The following is a 20,537-nucleotide window of genomic DNA, read 5'->3' on the forward strand; positions in this document are numbered from 1 at the left end:
TTAGGCATGTAGCCCGGTCTAGGGTGAAGGACAGCTTTCATCCTACCGGGAGCAAACTCTAAGCAGGGAGGAGAAATAAAAAAGAGCGTGGAGTTCCCTGACTCTCTTGAGGTATGTAATCTTTAAAAGGAAAGCTACCTTGAAGGTGAGAAATTTCTCAGAAGCTGACTCGAGTGGTTGAGAGGAGCCAGAGGCAACCCTTCAATAACCACTGTAAGATCCCAGGCTGGAACTCTGGCCTGAGTCGCAGGCCTCATCCTCCACGCTGCACGAAGGAAACGTACGACCAGATGGTGCCTCCCCAGGGGTCCATCGCCAAATGGGGTGTCCCTGCCAGCAGCCCTTCTAGACCGAGAGTGGCGAGGTAAATACTGCTTGTAAGTGGCTGACTGCTTCTTCGCCTCCTGGACCCCCTTAATTGAGTCGCCGAAAAGCCCAGAAGGCGAGAACGGGGCATCCAGGAGGATGTTCTATCCTTCTCCCGAATGCCCGATAAGTTCAGCCACAGGTGTCTCTGTCATCACCAATGCTGCCATGGAGTGGCTGATGGCACCGGCCATCTCCTTAGTGACGCTGAGAGATAGCTCCCCTAGCCCTCATCGAGGTCTTTTTAAAAGGTCGGTTCGACCCGCCACCATATAAGCTATGCCCAGCTATGCAACATCGGGTGAGAGATATCTCGCTAGAGGCTCTTCAACCTGCGGCATCATCCCATAACCGTTCTCTTTAGCCCCCAGTTTATTACTGTACTGAAGAACTGAAGGGCTAGAAAGACTACTTACATAACTCATTATGCAAGTCGGGAAAGAATGGTAAACCCCAGCGAGGAGGCTGTGACAAAGGCTGCAGGAAGCGCTCATCAAGTTTACTTTTCTTATGCGCCTCCTGCCTCTCGCCTCTCGCAGGGCCAGCTGATGTTTAATTTGGCCACCGCATGAGTCACAACCTCCAAGAGCTTCTCATAAGCGGGTGGATGGGGTGGCGAGTCCGTGCGGAAGAAGCCGCAGAGCATCAGCCGATGAGGATTAAGAAAGTGCCTCGGCAGTCTTAAACCCCTCTGCCAGCTCCAACTGCGATGCCCACGACCTGAGCCAACATGCCACGGGGAACTTGAGCCTGACCGCACTCCTCAAAGACGCCCAGGCGTGAGCGGAGCACTCTGAGCAGCAGCAGCTCACAACGTACACATGTTCCACACCCAAATAGTGAACACAAAGCTCGTGTGTGTGTGTGTGTGTGTGTGTGTGTGTGTGTGTGTGTGTGTGTGTGTGTGTGTGTGTGTGTGTGTGTGTGTGTGTGTGTGTGTGTGTGTGTGTGTGTGTGTGTGTGTGTGTGTCCACCCGTGATATATCTGGGGCAGGGATGCACACACCGCTTAAACTGCTTGGGATCGCTCACCATTCTTTTTATATTTATATATTTTAGAATAAACTCCTGACTAAAGACAGACAACACCAAATAGAAAGACAGTTTACACAGAGCGCTTGCTGAAGAGCAGAAGTTACTCTTTTTGTGTGCCGGCGTCCTTTTATAACTTCACGGCTTCAGGTGCTTTCACGCTTAGAGGGTTCCCAAAGTGTCGTCATACGACGCAGCGCGAGTTCTCTCAAAAGGGAACTTCTGCTTCAAATGATTCACTGATTAATTTCCCTGCAAAGGAATCTTGTGTGCAGCATTTTACATCTTTTGTGTTGCAAAATACTTTGTAAAATGCTTTTTGTTTTAGACGTGGTAATATAAAAAAGTTTTTTTTGTTAAATTACTAGTTTACAGTTTAATGCTGTCACCCCAGTTGAAATCCCCAGTGTTTTTTGTACATCCTTAAATAGCTTTTGCATATTGAACATTTTGTTTGTAGCAATTGTAGCTAAAAAGCTATTTTGACTGTTGATTAAAGGGATAGTTGCCAATTACCCAAAAATGCCAATTATTTACTCATCCTCATGTTTTTCTAAGCTGGTATGACTTTTTGTCTTCTGTGGAGCATCAAATATTATCAGAAATATTTCCTTTTTTTTTACACAGTGGAAGTCAGTCATTCAAGAGTAAGTAATGACAGAATTATAATTTTTGGTTGAACTGTCCTTTTTACATCTTTAGATTATGAGTAGCTTGTAGTTTAGGAAGTCAAAGTAGCTTTGCAAACACTGCTACCTTCATATCTTCATCTATAGTCAAAACCCTATAATTAATGTACTGACAGGAAGAAATTTGACTGAAAGATGTAAATCTCAGAAGTACACAGGTTGGGACCCTGATTAGATTTGGAGCTGGTGGTGGTGTTGTGTTTTGGGTTTGTTGGGTTCATCTGAAGTAAATCAGGCTTTATAGAGCGACTGTCAGAGATAATCGGCTGTTGTCTCTGTGGGCTGAAGCTTTAGATGACTGTTTGATAATGAGGTTGCGGAGAGGTAACTCATTTACTGATTGCAGGTCTCTGGCATTGTGTGAATGGTTCATTTGAGTAAGATGGGTGTGCGTCTTTGTGTATGTGTTTGTGTGCATGAGAGGTTTTCTGTCTGCATGTGTGAATGTGCTTGTTTGCATGCATTTATGCGTGTTTGGTTTTTCTTGTCTGAATTAGCAGTGGAAACTCTGAGAAAGCACTAAAATGTGTGAATATAATGTGTGACAGTCCTGGAACATCACAATGTCTTACTGAATATTACTGATTACTGTAGTTTTGTGTTGGTCATGTCAATAAATGTTTTGTAAAGGCACTCTGTACATTTTAATTAAACTTGACAAGCAGCCCACAAAAATATAATTTCTAATATGTTCTAAAGCAATTCAAAATGTAATTGTCAGAATAATGGGGAGGATATATACATTAGGAGGAGGTCACATGAGTTCATGACCATTTCTTTCTTTAACCAGTGCTTACCAAATAACGGACAGAGGTCTAGATCCGGGCTATAAATATTTGTTTTTTAATGAATTCTCATAATATACTCTTTCCTTTGAAGAAAACTCAAATTTACTTACTGTAACTCAGCCAGTGATTCTTAATATTCAAATGAGGTACTCGTTTTAATTAAATGCTGCATCTGTTTTTAATGATTGCTTTTCTTTCTTTTTTTTAATCTTTTTGTTATTTGTGATTAAATATGGGATAAAGCAGCAGTCTTGGATATACTTTCGGCCTTATTTTAAAACATGGTACGGTTGCCACCTTAAAAAATTTCACAAAAATTCACAATGAATATTCCTGCAAATTAATAGCCATACGTCATATTGAATTAGCCTGGCTTTCCCCATGCTGCCTTGCGCGCAGCGCGATTTTATTCACGCTGCTAGGCAGCCTGGATTCAATGGACCAGATTTTCGCCTCAGTGAGGGGACCAATCACAGAACGGGGAGGGAGCAGCAAGACGATGACGACGTCTATGTGACACACCGAAGCAGTTTGTTTATACCTATGGATCCAACATGGCAGCATACGCTAAGTTACCTTTGATGCAGCCTTAGATATTGTTCTAAGTAGTTTAGAACGCAAGTTTATGTGTACACGCCATTGTGTACACATAAATCTCTGAACCATCGTCTTCTTCCTCGTCTAATTTCTGTCGCTTTACATACGTCATCTGGTATAATTGAAACGATTGTCTATGAGCTACGTACAGGCGCATTTGATAGACATTCGTAGCACCCAATAAACGGCTCTGGGCATTCGTAAACCACGCCTCAAATACGAGAAAATTAACATGTGGTTCCCAGACCCACATCTCAATGAGACGAAGTCTGACGTTAGCCAGGCTAATATTGAATAATGTAAATGTAGATTATGATTGTTCAGAAATTTGGTAACTTTCTCTTTATGATTTCTTGTCATTTTTCTCCTGTACTATAAAAATAAATGGTAAAAGGGAATACCGAATTAATGCTGTTTGTAAAAGAAATGCCTCCATTGAGGTGAAATGGCCCCCATCATTCTTAAAGTGCCCCTATTATGCTTTTTCAAATATGACCTTTCATGTAGTTTGTAATAGAGCGGTTTGTAATAGTAAAACGTATGCAACGTTTTAAAGATCAAAGTGCACAACAAATAAAGTATATACTTGTCTCCTAAAATCAATTCTGAACTGCCTAAACTAGTAATCAGTAATTCCCTCTCACTTCCTGTTACATACCTACGTAACAATGTAACTTGGACCCACCCTCAAACACTGTAGTTGATGTCGAGGCCTGGAAGAATTTGGTTCGTTTTATCAACATGTCAAGAAGAGCTATTTTTAGCACTGCAAATCCACTTTGCTTGCACTTCAAAAGGATGAGGACACGCACTGAAATTGATATGGAAAAACCGAAGCCATCATCCCTTTTCATATTACTGTGTACAAGTGCTAAGGAAGCCTCTAGATCTGAAATTCAGATATGGTAATAGGTATTTGGTTTCTCTGACACGCACTGTAAGGGGTAGACCAATCACAACAGACTGGGACATCTGACCAATCAGAAGTGTTTTTTTGACCTTGGATGCATGTAAAACTATTGTAGGAGACCTCCAAAACAAAATTAGGAACCTTTAAAACAGCATAATAGGGGCACTTTAAGTCCTATAAATGCGGATGTGCTTGACCTCTCTTGAGGGTCAGTGGGAGGAGTCTGGGCTTTGAACAGCTGCAGTCCAGTTCACTGAGAACCCAATGACTTCATCTCACTACACACACAGATGTAGAGGGCAGCTGTTTCTCTCTGGCTGCCAGAGACACTGACATCTGCTGCATCTGCTTTCACCCAGACATCCAGTCCTCCTTGTCATGCCTCTTTTCACATCATATTTATTATTTTTCTCACTTAAAGTTCTATTTTCTATTTATTTAAGTGACAATCTGAAGTGAAGAACAAAATGCTATATATTTTTTGTTCATTTTCTTGTACTCCTTTTCACTTGAACATTGATTTTAAGTCTTTTCCATCTCATTTCCCACATCGCATCTTCACTCTTTCTTTCTCATTATCTCTTTCTCACTCTTTCACATTTGTATTCATCTTGTCCAATGTTCATGTTCTGAGCCCTTCTGTCACTCTGATTGGCTGTAATGTTCTGTTATATGGCTGTCTGATGTGCGTTGGTGTTTACAAACAGGCGTGGAGGACAGTTGGATAGTGTCAGTCAGCTGATCGCAGTCTGTTCTGCTAGAGAGGAGTCCTTATACCACAGCAGCTTTTGGAAGTTAAGGTTTGCACCGCTGTCCTTAATGTGAAGTTTTAGGGTAAGTGAATGAGGGAAATGTGAGTCTTTGGTTCTTACGTGAGATTTATAAAAAGCATCTTCGATCTGCACTCACTCTGTATGCCGTTGACATCATCATATTCATCACATTCAAGTTCTGAGTCCTTGCGTTTTCTCAATGACTAATTCTCTCGCTCTCTGTTTTGCTCTGATTTTTGAGAGCTTCTTCAGTGCTCCTGCATTTATGAGAATATAAAATGGTTTTTGGGTCTTCATCTGTGGCAGTTTATTCCAGTCTTGTTCTATTAAAAGTAGCACTCGAGCTGTTCCTACCTTACATTTAAAGAGAGCATTAAATAACTTGTTGATGTGTTGAATTCACAAGTTTGGGTGGGACATATTGGTTATTTTGTGCCCTTTTTTAAAAAACTAGTCAGTTGGCTTTAGTTTCTTCATGGTCATAAACATAATTTGTTACAAGCTAGTAAGCTGCAGGTGGTATTAGGGGGTGGGGCATTTTCATTCTAGAGAGCATTTGATTGGACAAAAATCTGTGTAGTGCAGGATGAGTCATCAATGTTTTAGCACAATTAGAAAAGACTTAAGTAAGACTGCGATATATTTATAATTTTAGGAGTGTACATACACTACCGTTTAAATGTTTGGGGTCGATAAGATTGCATTTATTTGATCAAAAATACAGTAAAAAATGAAATATTGTAAAATAGAATCTATTTTGCAAAAACAAGACCAAAGCATGCACATCACCGGCAAAAATATGCACAGGGTTGGGTGCTCAACTAAATAAATAATTAAAAAACAGAAAAAAATGGCACACCAAGAGCATATAAGGAAGTATTCAGTCAGCTGAGAGTCGTTGCATGAATATGCCATGAGTGTCTTGTTAAAAAACTGAAGTCCTTTGAACATCGAGTTAACTGCTATATTCAATACTCACCGTTGGCAAAAGACTGAAGGCTTTTTATTTAAACATTGACATATAGTGGACAGTGACCCTATTCTCAAAAAATGCTTTGATAAACCACCTTGTGTAGTAAATAAGAGACCACCTAATCTTCGCAATATCTTGGTTCATGGGGATTTAACCCCTCCCTCACATTTATTAAATAAGTTGCCTTTTGGCAATTAAAGTTGCAGGCTTGCGGTAACTGTCAACAATGTAATTTTACTTAAAAAAACTCAAACTTTCAAACATCCTCATACTGCAAATGTTTTTTTAAATAAGAGGCACTATTTTGTGCAAAATTGCCAATGTGATTGCTATGTGGGTAAAAGTAGCAGACCTTTAAAAACCTGAACATCTGAACATCGTTGGTCTATCAGAAACCAAGATCTCAAAAGTCTGGTAGCTCAGCACTTCGCTAATTTTAGACACTGGGTCTCTACCTTACCATATGTAGCCAGGAATAGAATTAGTCAAATTACATCAATAAGTTACTTTTAAAACGTGAGACCTTTTGGATTTAAACATTAGATACTATAGCACATAGGGGATTAAATTAAGATTTTTGATTTCCACCCGTTTCTTTACGATTTTCTTTCTTGGTTTTTCATGTTTTTGCAGGTATCATATTTTTCTTTATTATTAATAAATTTGCATGTTTAAAATTTGTCTTTCACATTTAGTTGCTTGTATTTTTCTTTTGCCTTTGTGTTCCGTGACTTTTTTGTGTGCATGTGTCATGTGATCCTTGATTAATCACCTGTGAATATAAAGGGTTTCTTGGTAAAAAAAAAAAAACTTTCAACTGTCTGACGAAGAGCCTGCGTGCTCGAAATGGAACCCGTGTGTGTGTTTTTTGTGCATATTTTGGAGCCTTGGTGTGCTGACTTTTTTCTGTTTTTTATACTTTCTATATTTTAAAATGTAATTTATACCTGTGATGACAAACCTGAAAACCTGTGATTTTCAGCATCATTACTCCAGTGTCTTTGGTGTCACATGATCTTTCAGAAATTCAAATATGCTGATTTGGTGCACAAGTTAAATCAGATGTGCTGCATAATATTTTTGTGGAAAACGTGATACATTTTTCTCTTGATTGCTTAAATGAATAGAAAGTTCAAAATAAGTTTTTAATGCATCTTTGGTGAATAAAAGTCTTAATTTCTTAAAAAATACTTTATAACTGTAAAACATAAATCTTTGAGATCTTCTTCTCTATTCCTGTCCGAACCAAACCAATTTGTTCAGTCATTGCTAGAAAGAAGGAAAAAAATATGCATTTGAATATAGTAAACACAAACCTAAAAAGGTCAAAATCTATTTTAAAGGCATTTCACAGTATGGAATAATTCAGAAGGAAAAAAAGTCTAATCTAATCAAATATTGACTCAGTTTAAGCGATACTCATGTTGAAGAAGGATATGGGAAAGATTTAAGGAACACAGAGAGATTCAATTCTCTTTGCAGAGTGTAATTTCGAAATTTGTTATGTGCATCTATCAAACTTTATTATCAGTTTTTGTTTAATAGTAATTAATGTAAAATCACTAATAACTAATATGATGTTAATGCAGTTTATATTTGCATCAAGCTTGAGTTATAAATATCTCATATTTGGCTTCATGTAATGGTTGTGTAACTGATGGCTCTATATGTGCTAGTCAGGACAGGTTCCAGACGCAAGCACTCTAACTCACAGATGTGAGGGGTGAAAATTAGATCGAGATATTTATAACCACAGCGCTGGTCCCTTCATCTCTGTAGTCAGAGATCTCTTTTGGTTGCAGGTGTACTTTAAAAGGCATTTCATGTGGATCAGGGTGGAAATGTCTGATGTTTTTTGCAGTTATTTTGCACGTTTCATGTCGATTCCATCATCTGAAGTCATACTTCCTTTCACCCCCTCACTTACTGGGGTCATTTATGACATCATGAGAGACAAGACAACAGCGATGAATTCCAAACAGAGTTATTGACAGTAGCGCAAGTACCTCACTTGCCATTGAATCTCACACATGACTTGTCACACAGACTTTGAAGTTTTACTTCAAAGATTAGGATGCCAACTAAAGGTCCCACTAAATGAATCTGAGCCTTCTCCTTTCACTAGCACACATTTGTTGTTCCTCTTGTTATGGCAGAAGCTGATTTCCAGTGTTTGTATTTTGAAGGTTAATTTGTTGTTGATCTTTTAGATTCCTGCTTTTCTGATCTTCGCTGCAGTAAAAATAAACCCGATTCTAAAATTAATCTATTAGCTATTTGTGCACAGGAACACACACTTACACTGCCCTTTTTGATTACAGATAAATGATACAGGAAAAAAAACACACGTCATCCGGAAAAGTGATGTACACATCACAACATAAAACAAAACAACCCAAGAGAGGAGAAAGGTTTAGTGGCAGTGTAAAGGGCTAGTTATCCTTTATGTGTGGATACGAACAGTTCATTAGCACTAATGAGTTAAGACACTATTACGCTATGTAAGCTCTAATCAGGTAGTGTACGTCCAGCTCTGTGGGCCAGAATGATGTCATGCCATCTGTGTGGAATCGTGATCTGTGATGTAGCGTCATGCAAACAGTGCTCCCGCGAGAGAGATGAAATATTGATAGCTGCCATAGGGAGTTCATAGAAGAAGAAAGCAGTCAAACAATTCAACCTTAACACTGGCCTGTCTGCTGCTGTCATATAGAGAGAAGGTTAGAGTCAATGGAAAGAAATACAGATGGCACTTTATGCTATCATTCCTACAAATCCCACAAAACAAATTTTGATTGTTTGTTTTTTGTTGGCTCTATTAAACATGTTAGATAAACTATTTTCTAAAATGAAACATGAACCTAGCAAGTATAGTAGCTAGTTTTAAAACAATAAAATGTCTGTATCCCTCCTTAAAATGGTAATTTTGGTCTTGCCCACCCCAGATGTCTTCCCATCCTTCTCAATTCAACAATTCAAATCTAACATTAATGTCATTAAGGTCATTTTGCTCTAATCTGTTGAATTGATTTATAATTGTTGTTTCTTGAAGTATCATTATCTAACTAAGTTTAATTGTTATTAAATTGTTATCTATAACTACACTCCCAAACTAGCTAGTTAACTAGCTAAGTGATATATTAATTTAGACTAAATTCTGAATTATAATATATTTATATATACATTATATTTAATATAATATTTTAAATGTATTTCTTTAATAATTCTTATTTTATATATATTTTTTTTATGTTTGTTTGGAAATGTAGCAAAAATAGCATGCCTCATATAAAATTAATGGAAAATGAAATGAATCATATTAAGTTTGACCACCTGAGGTTGATGATCAACATTTCAGTTACGCACTTCCTTTCACTGGCCATTTGTTTGAGAAAAAGTTTTAAAAACGGCTTCACGTCAGAGTTTTGGGACCCGTTTTGTTCTGCATTCGTAGAAAGTGTGAAAAAGACAAAGATTGGTCTTACAACTTCAAAAAAAAGGTGACTACTGAACAGCATCAGTTCATTCACTATAATGCCTCATTAGTTCATTCATTATAAAGCCCCTTGGTGTAAGCATGTGAAAGGCTTCATAAAATATTTCTGTAGCTTTTTTTTTTTTTCTCTCAAATTATTGACAGTGTTTTGTTTGTTTCTGCAGTGAGGCACAGTCAACCATTGTTCTGCTGAGCACATTGAGCACATTTAAGGGAGAGGAGACGTGGAAGAGAGGAGAAGAGAGAGAGGGTGGCCTTGATGGCAGAGAGCTGGATGTCCCAGTGAGGTCAGGTCGGACGGGAGGTCATGGGGTCGTTTACGCTGGGGAAGGCTGCTTCCCTGGAGCTACTGCTGGACGCCTGCATTCATGCGTTTGGTGAGTATACACTAAAATAACAAAACTATCATTTTGTCCACATTCTATCTGGTAGTGCATCAAGATTTGCTCTGTTGCTAGATCTTACGTTTATTCAAATTCATGATTATTAATCACCATAATTCACCACGGTTATAGGTCACAGTTGATCATGCCATTATGGGTTACCTTGATTGTGTATGATTATTGACCTCTGTTTGCTTAATCACAGACAGTTGCTGATTACTATACATAAAATGAATGAACATATTAATGACTCAAATTGATCATTGTCATAGTTTTTTCTTATTAACTGCCATCACTCCTCATATTATTAATTACCTCTTACCTAATTTTTGTTGATTCTTGTTATTAATCTGTCTTTTTTTTATATATATAATTATTTATAAATATAATTATTATATCTAGATTTCTTATATTTATCCCTCTTTCTGTTTCTGTCTCTCTCTGTTATAGATGATGAAGGAGAGCTGCATGAAAATCAGCTTCCTCGAACCCTTCTGCTGATGCATCGCTGGTATGTGTCCTCCACTGAGCTCGCTGGGAAACTTCTGATTATATATCCTGTGGCAGACCAGTATGCGCGTGTGTGATGTTTCAGTAGATATCTGTTTTTGTGAGTGTGTGCTGTTAGATCTCTCAGTAGATACCAAGAGGCATCTCTAAGGAAATGACGCCAGTCCAAGCTTTTATTAGTCATAATTTCAATTAGTTTAAAAACCTAAGGAACCTCTCTTTGTGAAAAATTTTACGTGAAAGTGTGCGTCAGCTAACTTTCTTGTAAATAAATGGCACTTGAATGAATGTTATTCTAATGCAATGCCATTCATTCATTGCATAGCTGTATAGCTCTATGCATATACATCCATTCATTCTCCAGCATGTTTAATTCTCCTTGACTCTCTATCACGTATCGTGACTGTCGGGGAGATGACTGCCAGCGGACACGACTGAAGATCTGTTATTTAATGAGGTAAATAAAAGCAGCTTCCGTTTAACAAGATAAACAACCCCTTTATTCCCCATGAGTCCTCTTCGGAACGATCTAAGGTGTTTATTTGCATTGCTAAGCAACAACCCCGTGGCAGAACACGTTGTGAAGAGGCTATTATTTAGTGTTTTCGGGGTTTTTTTATTCCCCTTCTGTTCTTCCTCTTTTTCTCCGGAGGCTGCGTGACTGTCGCCTGCACTCAGCATGAAGAGTGATGATGTCACAAGGACAGGCATCGCTCTTAAAGATGGACGTTTGTCCACAGTGGACATTTTGTGTTTTAGCGCACTGCAAAGAATGAATCAGCATTTCGTCCATCCATTGTTCACAGAGCACATCTCCTCAGGCCACCTTTCTTTTCCTCTCTATTCACATCTGCCTGCCTGTTTTCAGATCTATTGCTCAGCCTTCACCAAAACCAGGATTTGTTTTGAGAATAGACAATGTATCATCTGGGAATCAAAATCTAATTCATTTCTGGGAATAAAGAAGGTTTTTAAACAGGTTTTATAATTTTGAAAACTTTTAGACAAATAAATGTCAAATGAATAAGGATATTTAAGATTTCTGCACTATTTCTAGGTCACTAGTAAATTGCATTGACCATGTGTACAACATTTTCTCTGGGTCATGCTGGAGAACATGATCATTGAGATTTACAAAAACTTGTATAGTTTATGCAGCTCGTCGTTAAAGCAAAAACGAGAAAAAAACAAATACCAAGACAATTTGAAATGCATGTTAATGTATCAGTTCGACTTTCAAATAGTTATAGTAATATATAATACATACCAAGTTCTGGCATGAAACTCTAGATGACTCAGGGATGATAGGTCCTTAAACCTTGTGCGTCAATTAAAAAAAGACACATGAATATTATTTTGTATAAAATTTATTTTATGAAACATGATCCCTAAAACAGACAGAAAATCAAAACCATAGATCTAAACAGGTTGTGTTCCAAATTTGATGTTGATATCTCCAAAAATGAGCTTTCAGTAAGATTTTGTTTGGGTGAAGTACCACATTTTCCCCATTAGATACCAGCAAAGCTCCACTGGTACACACACTGTTTGGATTTGTGAATTGGATTGTGTTGAGTTTTTCTCTCTCAGGTATTACGCACACACACACAATTTTTTTATTACACACATACAAACCACACTCTGTCATTCATACCAACACACCTACACAATACAGCTGCATAATTTATCCAAGTGGCTCTATAACATGCAGAAGAAGAAAACAGGAATAAAGCGGGTATTTGCTTAATAGGCCAAAACTGAGAAAATGGCACCATTTGGTAAAAGATTTTAAAAAGGTCATTTTTAGGGGGGAAATCACATTATGAAATAAAAGTTTTTCTCCATAACACGTTGGCCACAATTATTGGCACGCCTAGATTTTTTTTGTTTAGAGTTAAGAGTTAAATATCTCTGAAGTATATTCCCATAATGGCATGATCACCAGGGTGACTAGGAACATGAAATTGTCATGAAAAGCATTTATTTCACTTTCAATTCTTTTTCTTCAATAAAAGGTTAGATTTTTACAAATGTTTTGAATGAAAGATCAAAAGGATAAGCAATGCAGATTTTTTTGCAGCCATCTTTGATCATATTTACATGGGGTGCCAATAATTACAAGTGTGAATGTTTTGTCTGTAGTAAGTCTCGGTACTTGCTCTGCAGCAGCAGCAGCGTAACCAAGCCAAGCCCAAATACATTAACATTGCCATATCCATTACCATTGACATGCCAATCTCTCTGAGAGTTGTCATGACAGAAATAATATAATTAGCAATTTAAATAATTGTATTAAATTAGAACAAATGTGAAATGTACAGCTTTTCTCTGATTTGGTATGAGACGCAAAAGAAAAAATAAACTGTTTGCTCTTTTTCCAATGCGCACACACTTGCAGTTAGTTTAACCTATCCGTTATTAGTGAAAATTTTGAGGTGTTGCTTAAAAGTTGAATACCTTCTGACCCCTGCTCTCATTGGTCTCACGAATATGCACTGATACACAATACAAAGATCCTTGGCTTGTTACCTCCTAACTGCATGATGTCACTCTGACTCATGCTGGGCACACATTCCAGCTGATGTTTATGCCTTAAAAAAAAAAAAAAGCAAGACAAGGAATGTGTTTTCATGTCTCAGTGCCCTTAGTGAGTCCGGCAGTCAAAAACATCTACATAATTAATGATAAACAGCATGCATCTGACATAAATACGCTTCATCCGTTCCTTTCTCTGGGGACTCGGTGAGAGTCACCAAAACAAAAACATCACAAAATGAAGGAGGTCAGTGTTTTGTAAAACTGCATCCTGTTGGGGGAAAAGTAACCTTACTTGATTTTAAAAGTAGCCTTGGTATTCACTGGATATTTCCAATCGGCCTGGAGTTGTCGCTGTATTTCAGGATGTCTGCGGAAAATCAACTACTTCCCCACACAGACAAGACCTGTGCATATGAAGCTATGGAACAATTTTGCATAAATGGCCAAGTCTGGTAGAATTTTTTATATATAAAAAATAACATGTGCCATGGTGCACTACTGATTGTTTTATGGTTTGAAAGACAACTCTTATGCTCACAAAGTCTGCATTTCTTTGGTTAGTAAATGTAATTTATTCCTGTGTTGACAAAGCTGAAATTTCAGCATCATTACTCCAGTCTTCAGTGTCACATGACCTTCAGAAGTCATTCTAATAGGCTGATTTGGTGCTCAATATACATGAGTTTTATGTTGTTTAATGTTTTAGAATGTACACAATCTGTCGATTTTGCCCTAATTTGCCAAATTATTGTAGCACATTGGATGCACCGCCTTTAAAGGTCCCATATTATGCCCCTTTTCACAAGATGTAAAATAAGTCTCTGATGTCCCTCCCCAGAGTGTGTACAGGTCCTTCTAAAAAAATTAACATATTGTGATAAAGTTCATTATTTTCCATAATGTAATGATAAAAATTAAACTTTCATTTATTTTAGATTCATTGCACACCAACTGAAATATTTCAGGTATTTTATTGTTTTAAAACTTGGTTGATTTTGGCATACAGCTCATGAAAACCCAAAATTCCTATCATCCGACCAATAAAATAAGTGTTTTTAATACAAAAAATTCAACCTTCAAATAATTATGTTCAGTTATGCATTCAATACTTGGTCGGGAATCCTTTTTTAGAAATGACTGCTTCAATGCGGCGTGGCATGGAGGCAATCAGCCTGTGACACTGCTGAGGTGTTATGGAGGCCCAGGATGCTTCGATAGCAGCCTTATGCCGATCTCAGACTGCACGATTTTCAAAATAATCGTGTCACTGTTGTTTTCACACTGCGTGACTATCTGGGGTAACATTCAGTTGCTGGTGTGTTCACACTCCACGATGGATCGGCGACAGGAGGTTTCACACTGCATGACTTTACAAAGGAAAGAATCGCCGACAACTTCTCCCTGGTCCGCAAACTACGTTTTACAACCAAACAAACGCGTGAAGTGATAAGGAAATAACGGAAGATCACGTGTGCGTGAGACTGTAGTTCTCGCGCGATACTAAATTTGTAATTAAAAATGATAGCCTACAAGAAGACTGCGATCCAAATTGTCTGTGCACTGATTTGCAGTGAAAATTAGAAAAATAAACAGTTTATGCAGGAGGAAATGGTTGGGAAGACGAGAGGAGCAAGGACTGTGTTTTGCAAAGAGAGTTGGGGGTAAATAAATAATTTTACAAATGTCCTGCTGTTGCTGCTGGTCATTCAAATGTTTGTGCTTTGTTTCTGTTTGATATAATTGTAAATATAGGCCTATCTATTAAAATACGGATATAACTCCTCCCTGAACATCCTGCTGTCCTGTATCTTGGTCTCTCATTGGCTGTCGGTCATCGCCAATGTAGTTTTCAGTCAGAACACTTTTCACACAGCAGGATTGTGAATGGCCGACAGGTCCAGATATTTAGCATGCCAAATATCTCACAGGCGTCGGTGACTCGTCGGCGATTCTCTCAGATCGCGTCTTTGCTCATTCACACTGCGTGATTGTCACTCACGTGAACGAGCACCGATTTGCCTGTGATTTCGGGGATTTGTCTGCGATTTCTCAAAACCTGTCGGCGGGCCAAAATCGGGGCTAAAATCGTGCAGTCTGAACTCGGCATTAAGCTCATTCAGAGTGTTGGGTCTTGCGTCTCTCAACTTTCTCTTCACAATATCCCACAGATTCTCTATGGGGTTCAGGTCAGTAGAGTTGGCAGGCCAATTGAGCACAGTAATACCATGGTCAGTAAACCATTTACCAGTGGTTTTGGCACTGTGAGCAGGTGCCAGGTCGTGCTGAAAAATGAAATCTTCATCTCCATAAAGCTTTTCAGCAGATGGAGGCATGAAGTGCTCCAAAATCTCCTGATTGCTAGCTTTATTGACCCTGCCCTTGATAAAACACAGTGGCCAACACCAGCAGCTGACATTGCACCCCAGACCATCACTCACTGTGGGTACTTGACACTGGACTTCAGGCATTTTGGCATTTCCTTCTCCCCAGTCTTCCTCCAGACTCTGGCACCTTGATTTCCGAATGACATGCAAAATTTGCTTTAATCCGAAAAAAGTACTTTGGACCACTGAGCAACAGTCCAGGTCAGGCGCTTCTGCCACTGTTTCTGGTTCAAAAGTGGCTTGACCTGGGGAATGCGGCACCTGTAGCCCATTTCCTGCACACGCCTGTGCACGGTGGCTCTGGATGTTTCTACTCCAGACTCAGTCCACTGCTTCCGCAGGTCCCCCAAGGTCTGGATTCGGTCCTTCTCCACAATCTTCCTCAGGGTCCGGTCGCCTCTTCTCGTTGTGCAGCGTTTTTTGCCACACTTTTTCCTTCCCATAGACTTCCCACTGAATTGCCTTGATACAGCACTCTGGGAACAGCCTATTTGTTCAGAAATGTCTTTCTGTGTCTTACCCTCTTGCTTGAGGGTGTCAATAATGGCCTTCTGGACAGCAGTCAGGTCGGCATTCTTACCCATGATTGCGGTTTTGAGTAATGAAACAAGCTGGGAGTTTTTAAAAGCCTCAGGAATCTTTTGCAGGTGTTTAGAGTTAATTAGTTGATTCAGATGATTAGGTTAATAGCTCGTTTAGAGACCCTTTTCATGATATGCTGATTTTTTGAGATTTCATGAGAATTTTGGGTTTTCATGAGCTGTATGCCAAAATCATGAGTATTAAAACAATAAAAGACCTGAAATATTTCAGTTGGTGTGCAATGAATCTAAAATATATGAAAGTTTAATTTTTATCATTACATTAAGGAAAATAATGAACTTTATCACAATATGCTAATTTTTTTAGAAGGACCTGTATGTGAAGTTTTAGCTCAAAATACCCAACAGATCATTTTTACAGCATGTTTAAATTGTCATATTTTGGTGTTCAGAAAAACGCGCTGTTTTAGTGTGCCCTTTAAATGCAAATGAGCACGGCACAGGGGGCGGAGCTTCAAGAGCTCACGCTCAGTCTCAGGACAATTTCATCTCACAGAATGATGATAATAATATCAGAAACTCTCAGTAACGGTGTTCATTTCGACCCGGAGTCGGACAATAATGCCTACAGAGTCAGAGTGCTGTATAGAGATGGAACAGGTGTAGTTTAGTAGTTTAATTACGGTTATAACGTATTTGTCATCTGCTTGTATGTATCCACTATTAATAGCCTACAAGTCTGCTGTTTCGGGCCAGGTCCGAATGATGATCAAACATATACTGATGAGTTTAATAAAGTTTATTGTACATAACACAAAAGATGAAGCGTCAGTTTTACTTCAGAAACTCACCGTAAGAGCTGAGTAAACAGTAAGATATAAGAAGTGCGCAAGTACATTACGAATTTCGGTAGAGTTGAGGAGCAATTTCTTTAAAAACAAAATAATTCCACCTCGTCTTCAGCGGCTGCCTCAGATTTCGGGAGTAAATAGAGAGAGCTATGTGGATTAATACATCCAGCCACACAACACCTACAACGCTGGGTAACATTCTCATCAGTGCAGCAGCTGTGAACTCGATCAGGGCGGGTCAGTGTCTCTCAACACTCGTGGGCGGGGCCTGTACTTAGTGACGTCACTAAAACAGCATTCTGAAAACAGGTCGTTGGGAGACACTGCTGATGATTTATGGGGATTAATAAAAAAGGAGTGAGTGGATTTTTATCACTATTGGGTGGTTGTGTACACACACTGCCAACACACATTTATGTCCAAAAGTGTACTTTGCATAAAATGGGACCATTAAAGGTATTACTCATCCTCAAGTTGTTTATGGGTTAACTTGTAAATGAAAGTAAAAGACGGTAGTCCCTCACGGTCGACTGTCGTCTTTTACTTTCATTTTGTATTTGTTTTATTCTGTTATTAAATTGATTAAATGTTCGCCGGTTCTGGCGTCCTTCTTCCCATAACATCTGAACTACGTTACACTGGTGCCGAAACCCGGGAAGGAGGAGGAACGCGCTGTCAGAGAGCCCTCACCGCTGTGGGGAATACGCGGTGCCATCGAGCATGGTGAGCAGAGTCTGTCGCCATGGACGCTCGAGGCAGTGCGCTGGAGTGAGTTGCCGGGAGGACGGCCGAGCTCGCTGACGGCCGCCTGGGTGCTGGAGGGGCGGCTGCCGTCCGTGAGGGAGCGGAGGAGTCGGCGCCGTGGGCCAGAGCCTGCTGCCATCCGCCTTGACGGGGAGGAGGAGGGTACGGGGGACTCCTGCCCGAACCCAGAGGAGCCGTCGCCGTCCACCAGGTGGCGGAGAAGTGTCGAGCCGTCCACCGGGGGCTATCCAGCGCCACCGCCAGGCACTGCGAGAAGATCGTCCAGTTGGTGGAGGACCAGATGGCTGCGCGTTGTGGGAACCGGAAGATTTTTTTTTCAAACATTTTAATAAACTTTAATAAATAAATAAATATAAAATGAAAGTAAAAGACGGCAGTCCCTCACGGTTGACTGCTACCACACACAATAAAACAAAAATAACTCGATTTCCACTGTCGTCGCTCCTCCTTTTATTCTTCCGCTCCTCTGTGCGAGATACGAGACCGGTGCGTCGCGTAGGTGGCGCTCATCAGTAATCACGCCACCGGTTTCGTGTCGCTCTCTCACGGCCCTCGGTCCTGCCCTGCTCACCACATTGTGTATTAGCATTTAGTGTTGTTTTTTTCCCTTTGTTGTCAGCAACCTAGGATAGAGCTGGATTGCATTTTTTGATTCACAACATACCAGTTGAGAACCACAGCTTTAAAATACAATGAAGTGCCATCTAAACACTATGTTGCTGTAGATAAATATGATAATCCTTGCATCAAAAGTACCATCTTATGCCACCACAAAACAATTTTTTGCAGAGTCGTGAGTTTCTATGTTTTGCATTTGTGGTCCAGTCAAACTGTGCTTCAAGGTCACGTTTCCCCACAAGTCAGCATGGTGATAATGTGTTTGAACATTTTCTCAAGACTGCAGTTTCAGATGTTACCTGACAACAAACAGACTTAAACATGCCAGCTAGAACAGCACTGATACAGTTGGAGCTTTTGGTTTAAAACTGATTTACGATGTAACAAGCAATACATCAATCTGCCATTACAACATGCAGGTTGTCTTCTTTTTTCTTTCTTTTTTCTGAAATGACAACAAAAATATATAAAAAAAAACATTGTTTTAAATATGGAGAACCATTTGTACACTTTGATCAACACAATGGGTTTAGCCACTGTAATGTAATTTACAGTTTTCAAACCTGTGTGTATAGGTACTGGATAGCTGAATTCCCTGCAGAGTTTGATCTGGATCTAGGTTTGATCCGTCTTACTGAAGAATTTCGAGATGCAGCCGCTCAGCTGGGTGGAGATGAGCACATTAAACTACTTGACATTTCTACAATGTGAGTGTTGTTGCAACACACAAACACTCACAGCCTGTCGATCATTGACTGTGTCATTACTATTGACCTATTTGGCTTTAATCATGACTACCTTTTTGATTGAAATGAAAATACACTGCTATAAATTCTGATGTTACCCTTTTAATAATAACTTAATGAACTAATGAGCATGTGTTTTAATCACTGTTTCAGATTACGTGGTAATGATTGCATAGAGCATTACGTACTTGTCTTTTGTCACTAATTAACACTAAATGGCACCTTAAATGTCGTAATAATTCATGAGATTATATAATGATTTTCTTCTGTGATTATGACAGGTGTCTTGTCATATCAGGGTAATGAGTGTAAACAAATGTTTTTGTTTGTAACCTACAATGTGACTTTACATAGAAGATGTTTCCATTTTCTTAATGGTACATTCAATTAACATTATTATTTTTATATTTAGAGAATATTATATAATAATCCGTAAATAAAACAGATTTAATGAATTTAGTGATGTGCTATAAATGAACATAAAAGTTAAAACATGTTTGTCCCTTCAGCCCCTCGTATGACTGGATGCGTAAACTGACTCAGCGAAAGAAGCAGGTGAAGAAGGGCAAAGCGTCACTGCTGTTTGATCACCTGGAACCCATTGAGTTGGCCGAACACCTCACCTTCTTAGAGTACAAGTCCATCAGGAGGATATCGGTTAGTGTGCACAGTGGAAATGGAAAAATAGAGTGTTTCTTTTACCTGGGAAAGCCAGCAGCTGTAGAGGACTTACGTCAGTGAAGATAATGTGTGTGTGTTTGTTTTTGTGATATAGAAAGAAAAAGACTATGCATAGGAGAACACACTTTAGTTCTCTTATCAGCTCTGCTGATTTTTTTCCATCGCTCTGCATTGTTATTCTTAGCAGCTAACACTCACATATTTTTTTTAGTTAACTAGCAAACATCCTTCCTTTATCCATTGCTCCCTTCTAAATCAGTGTTAAGCTTTGGAAAAAATATAAATACCTTTACTAGTTACAAAAAGTAATTTGTTACTTGAAAAGTTGTGCATCTTTGAAAATAGCTGAACTGCTTTCATTGTGAATGACGTACTGAAAACATGAACTGTTTTCATGTTTCAATGGAGTTAATTTAGTAACTTTTTTTAAAGTATGAATATGTCTCAATATATGTATGTCCTCAGTTCACAGATTACCAGAGTTACGTGATTCATGGCTGTCTAGTAGATAACCCCACATTAGAGCGCTCCATCGCTCTGTTTAATGGGATCTCTCAGTGGGTTCAACTGATGGTTCTCAGTAAACTCACCCCTCAGCACAGAGCAGAGGTCATCAACAAATACATCCATGTCGCACAGGTAAGAACATACATTCATCTTCATGTCTGACAAAGATAGATACATTTAAGTAATATAAATTAGTGATAGAAGCAGATCAGAGATTATCTAACCTATTATCTGTGTTTATTAAATTTTATTAACTTGTCTAAAAAGGATTGCATTGTTCCTAAAGCAATAATGTAATATATAATAACACCGGAGCAAGAAATAAATGAAACGTAAATCAAAGTACAGGAAATGCAACTAAATGTAACATAATGTAAGGTGATGAAGC

The 20,537-nt window shown here is 39.0% G+C and overlaps 1 protein-coding gene across 2 annotated transcripts in view; it reads left to right on the forward strand.

Annotated features, from left to right (window-relative positions):
* rasgrp3 (RAS guanyl releasing protein 3 (calcium and DAG-regulated)) overlaps nt 1–20,537 on the forward strand; it is a 54,753-nt gene that overhangs the window by 18,580 nt on the left and 15,636 nt on the right. For both annotated transcript variants that reach the window (XM_077239471.1, XM_077239470.1), the window contains exons 3-8: nt 9,789–10,001; nt 10,458–10,560; nt 10,912–10,974; nt 18,791–18,922; nt 19,471–19,618; nt 20,108–20,281. In XM_077239471.1, the coding sequence (XP_077095586.1) occupies nt 9,932–10,001; nt 10,458–10,560; nt 10,912–10,974; nt 18,791–18,922; nt 19,471–19,618; nt 20,108–20,281 (690 nt within the window). In that variant the 5' untranslated portion in view covers nt 9,789–9,931. The remainder of the gene's footprint in view (nt 1–9,788; nt 10,002–10,457; nt 10,561–10,911; nt 10,975–18,790; nt 18,923–19,470; nt 19,619–20,107; nt 20,282–20,537) is intronic.

Source organism: Siphateles boraxobius, unplaced genomic scaffold (assembly GCF_051911475.1).
Source record: "Siphateles boraxobius isolate OS27281-9 unplaced genomic scaffold, OSU_SipBor_1 22, whole genome shotgun sequence".
Classification (NCBI taxonomy): domain Eukaryota; kingdom Metazoa; phylum Chordata; class Actinopteri; order Cypriniformes; family Leuciscidae; genus Siphateles; species Siphateles boraxobius.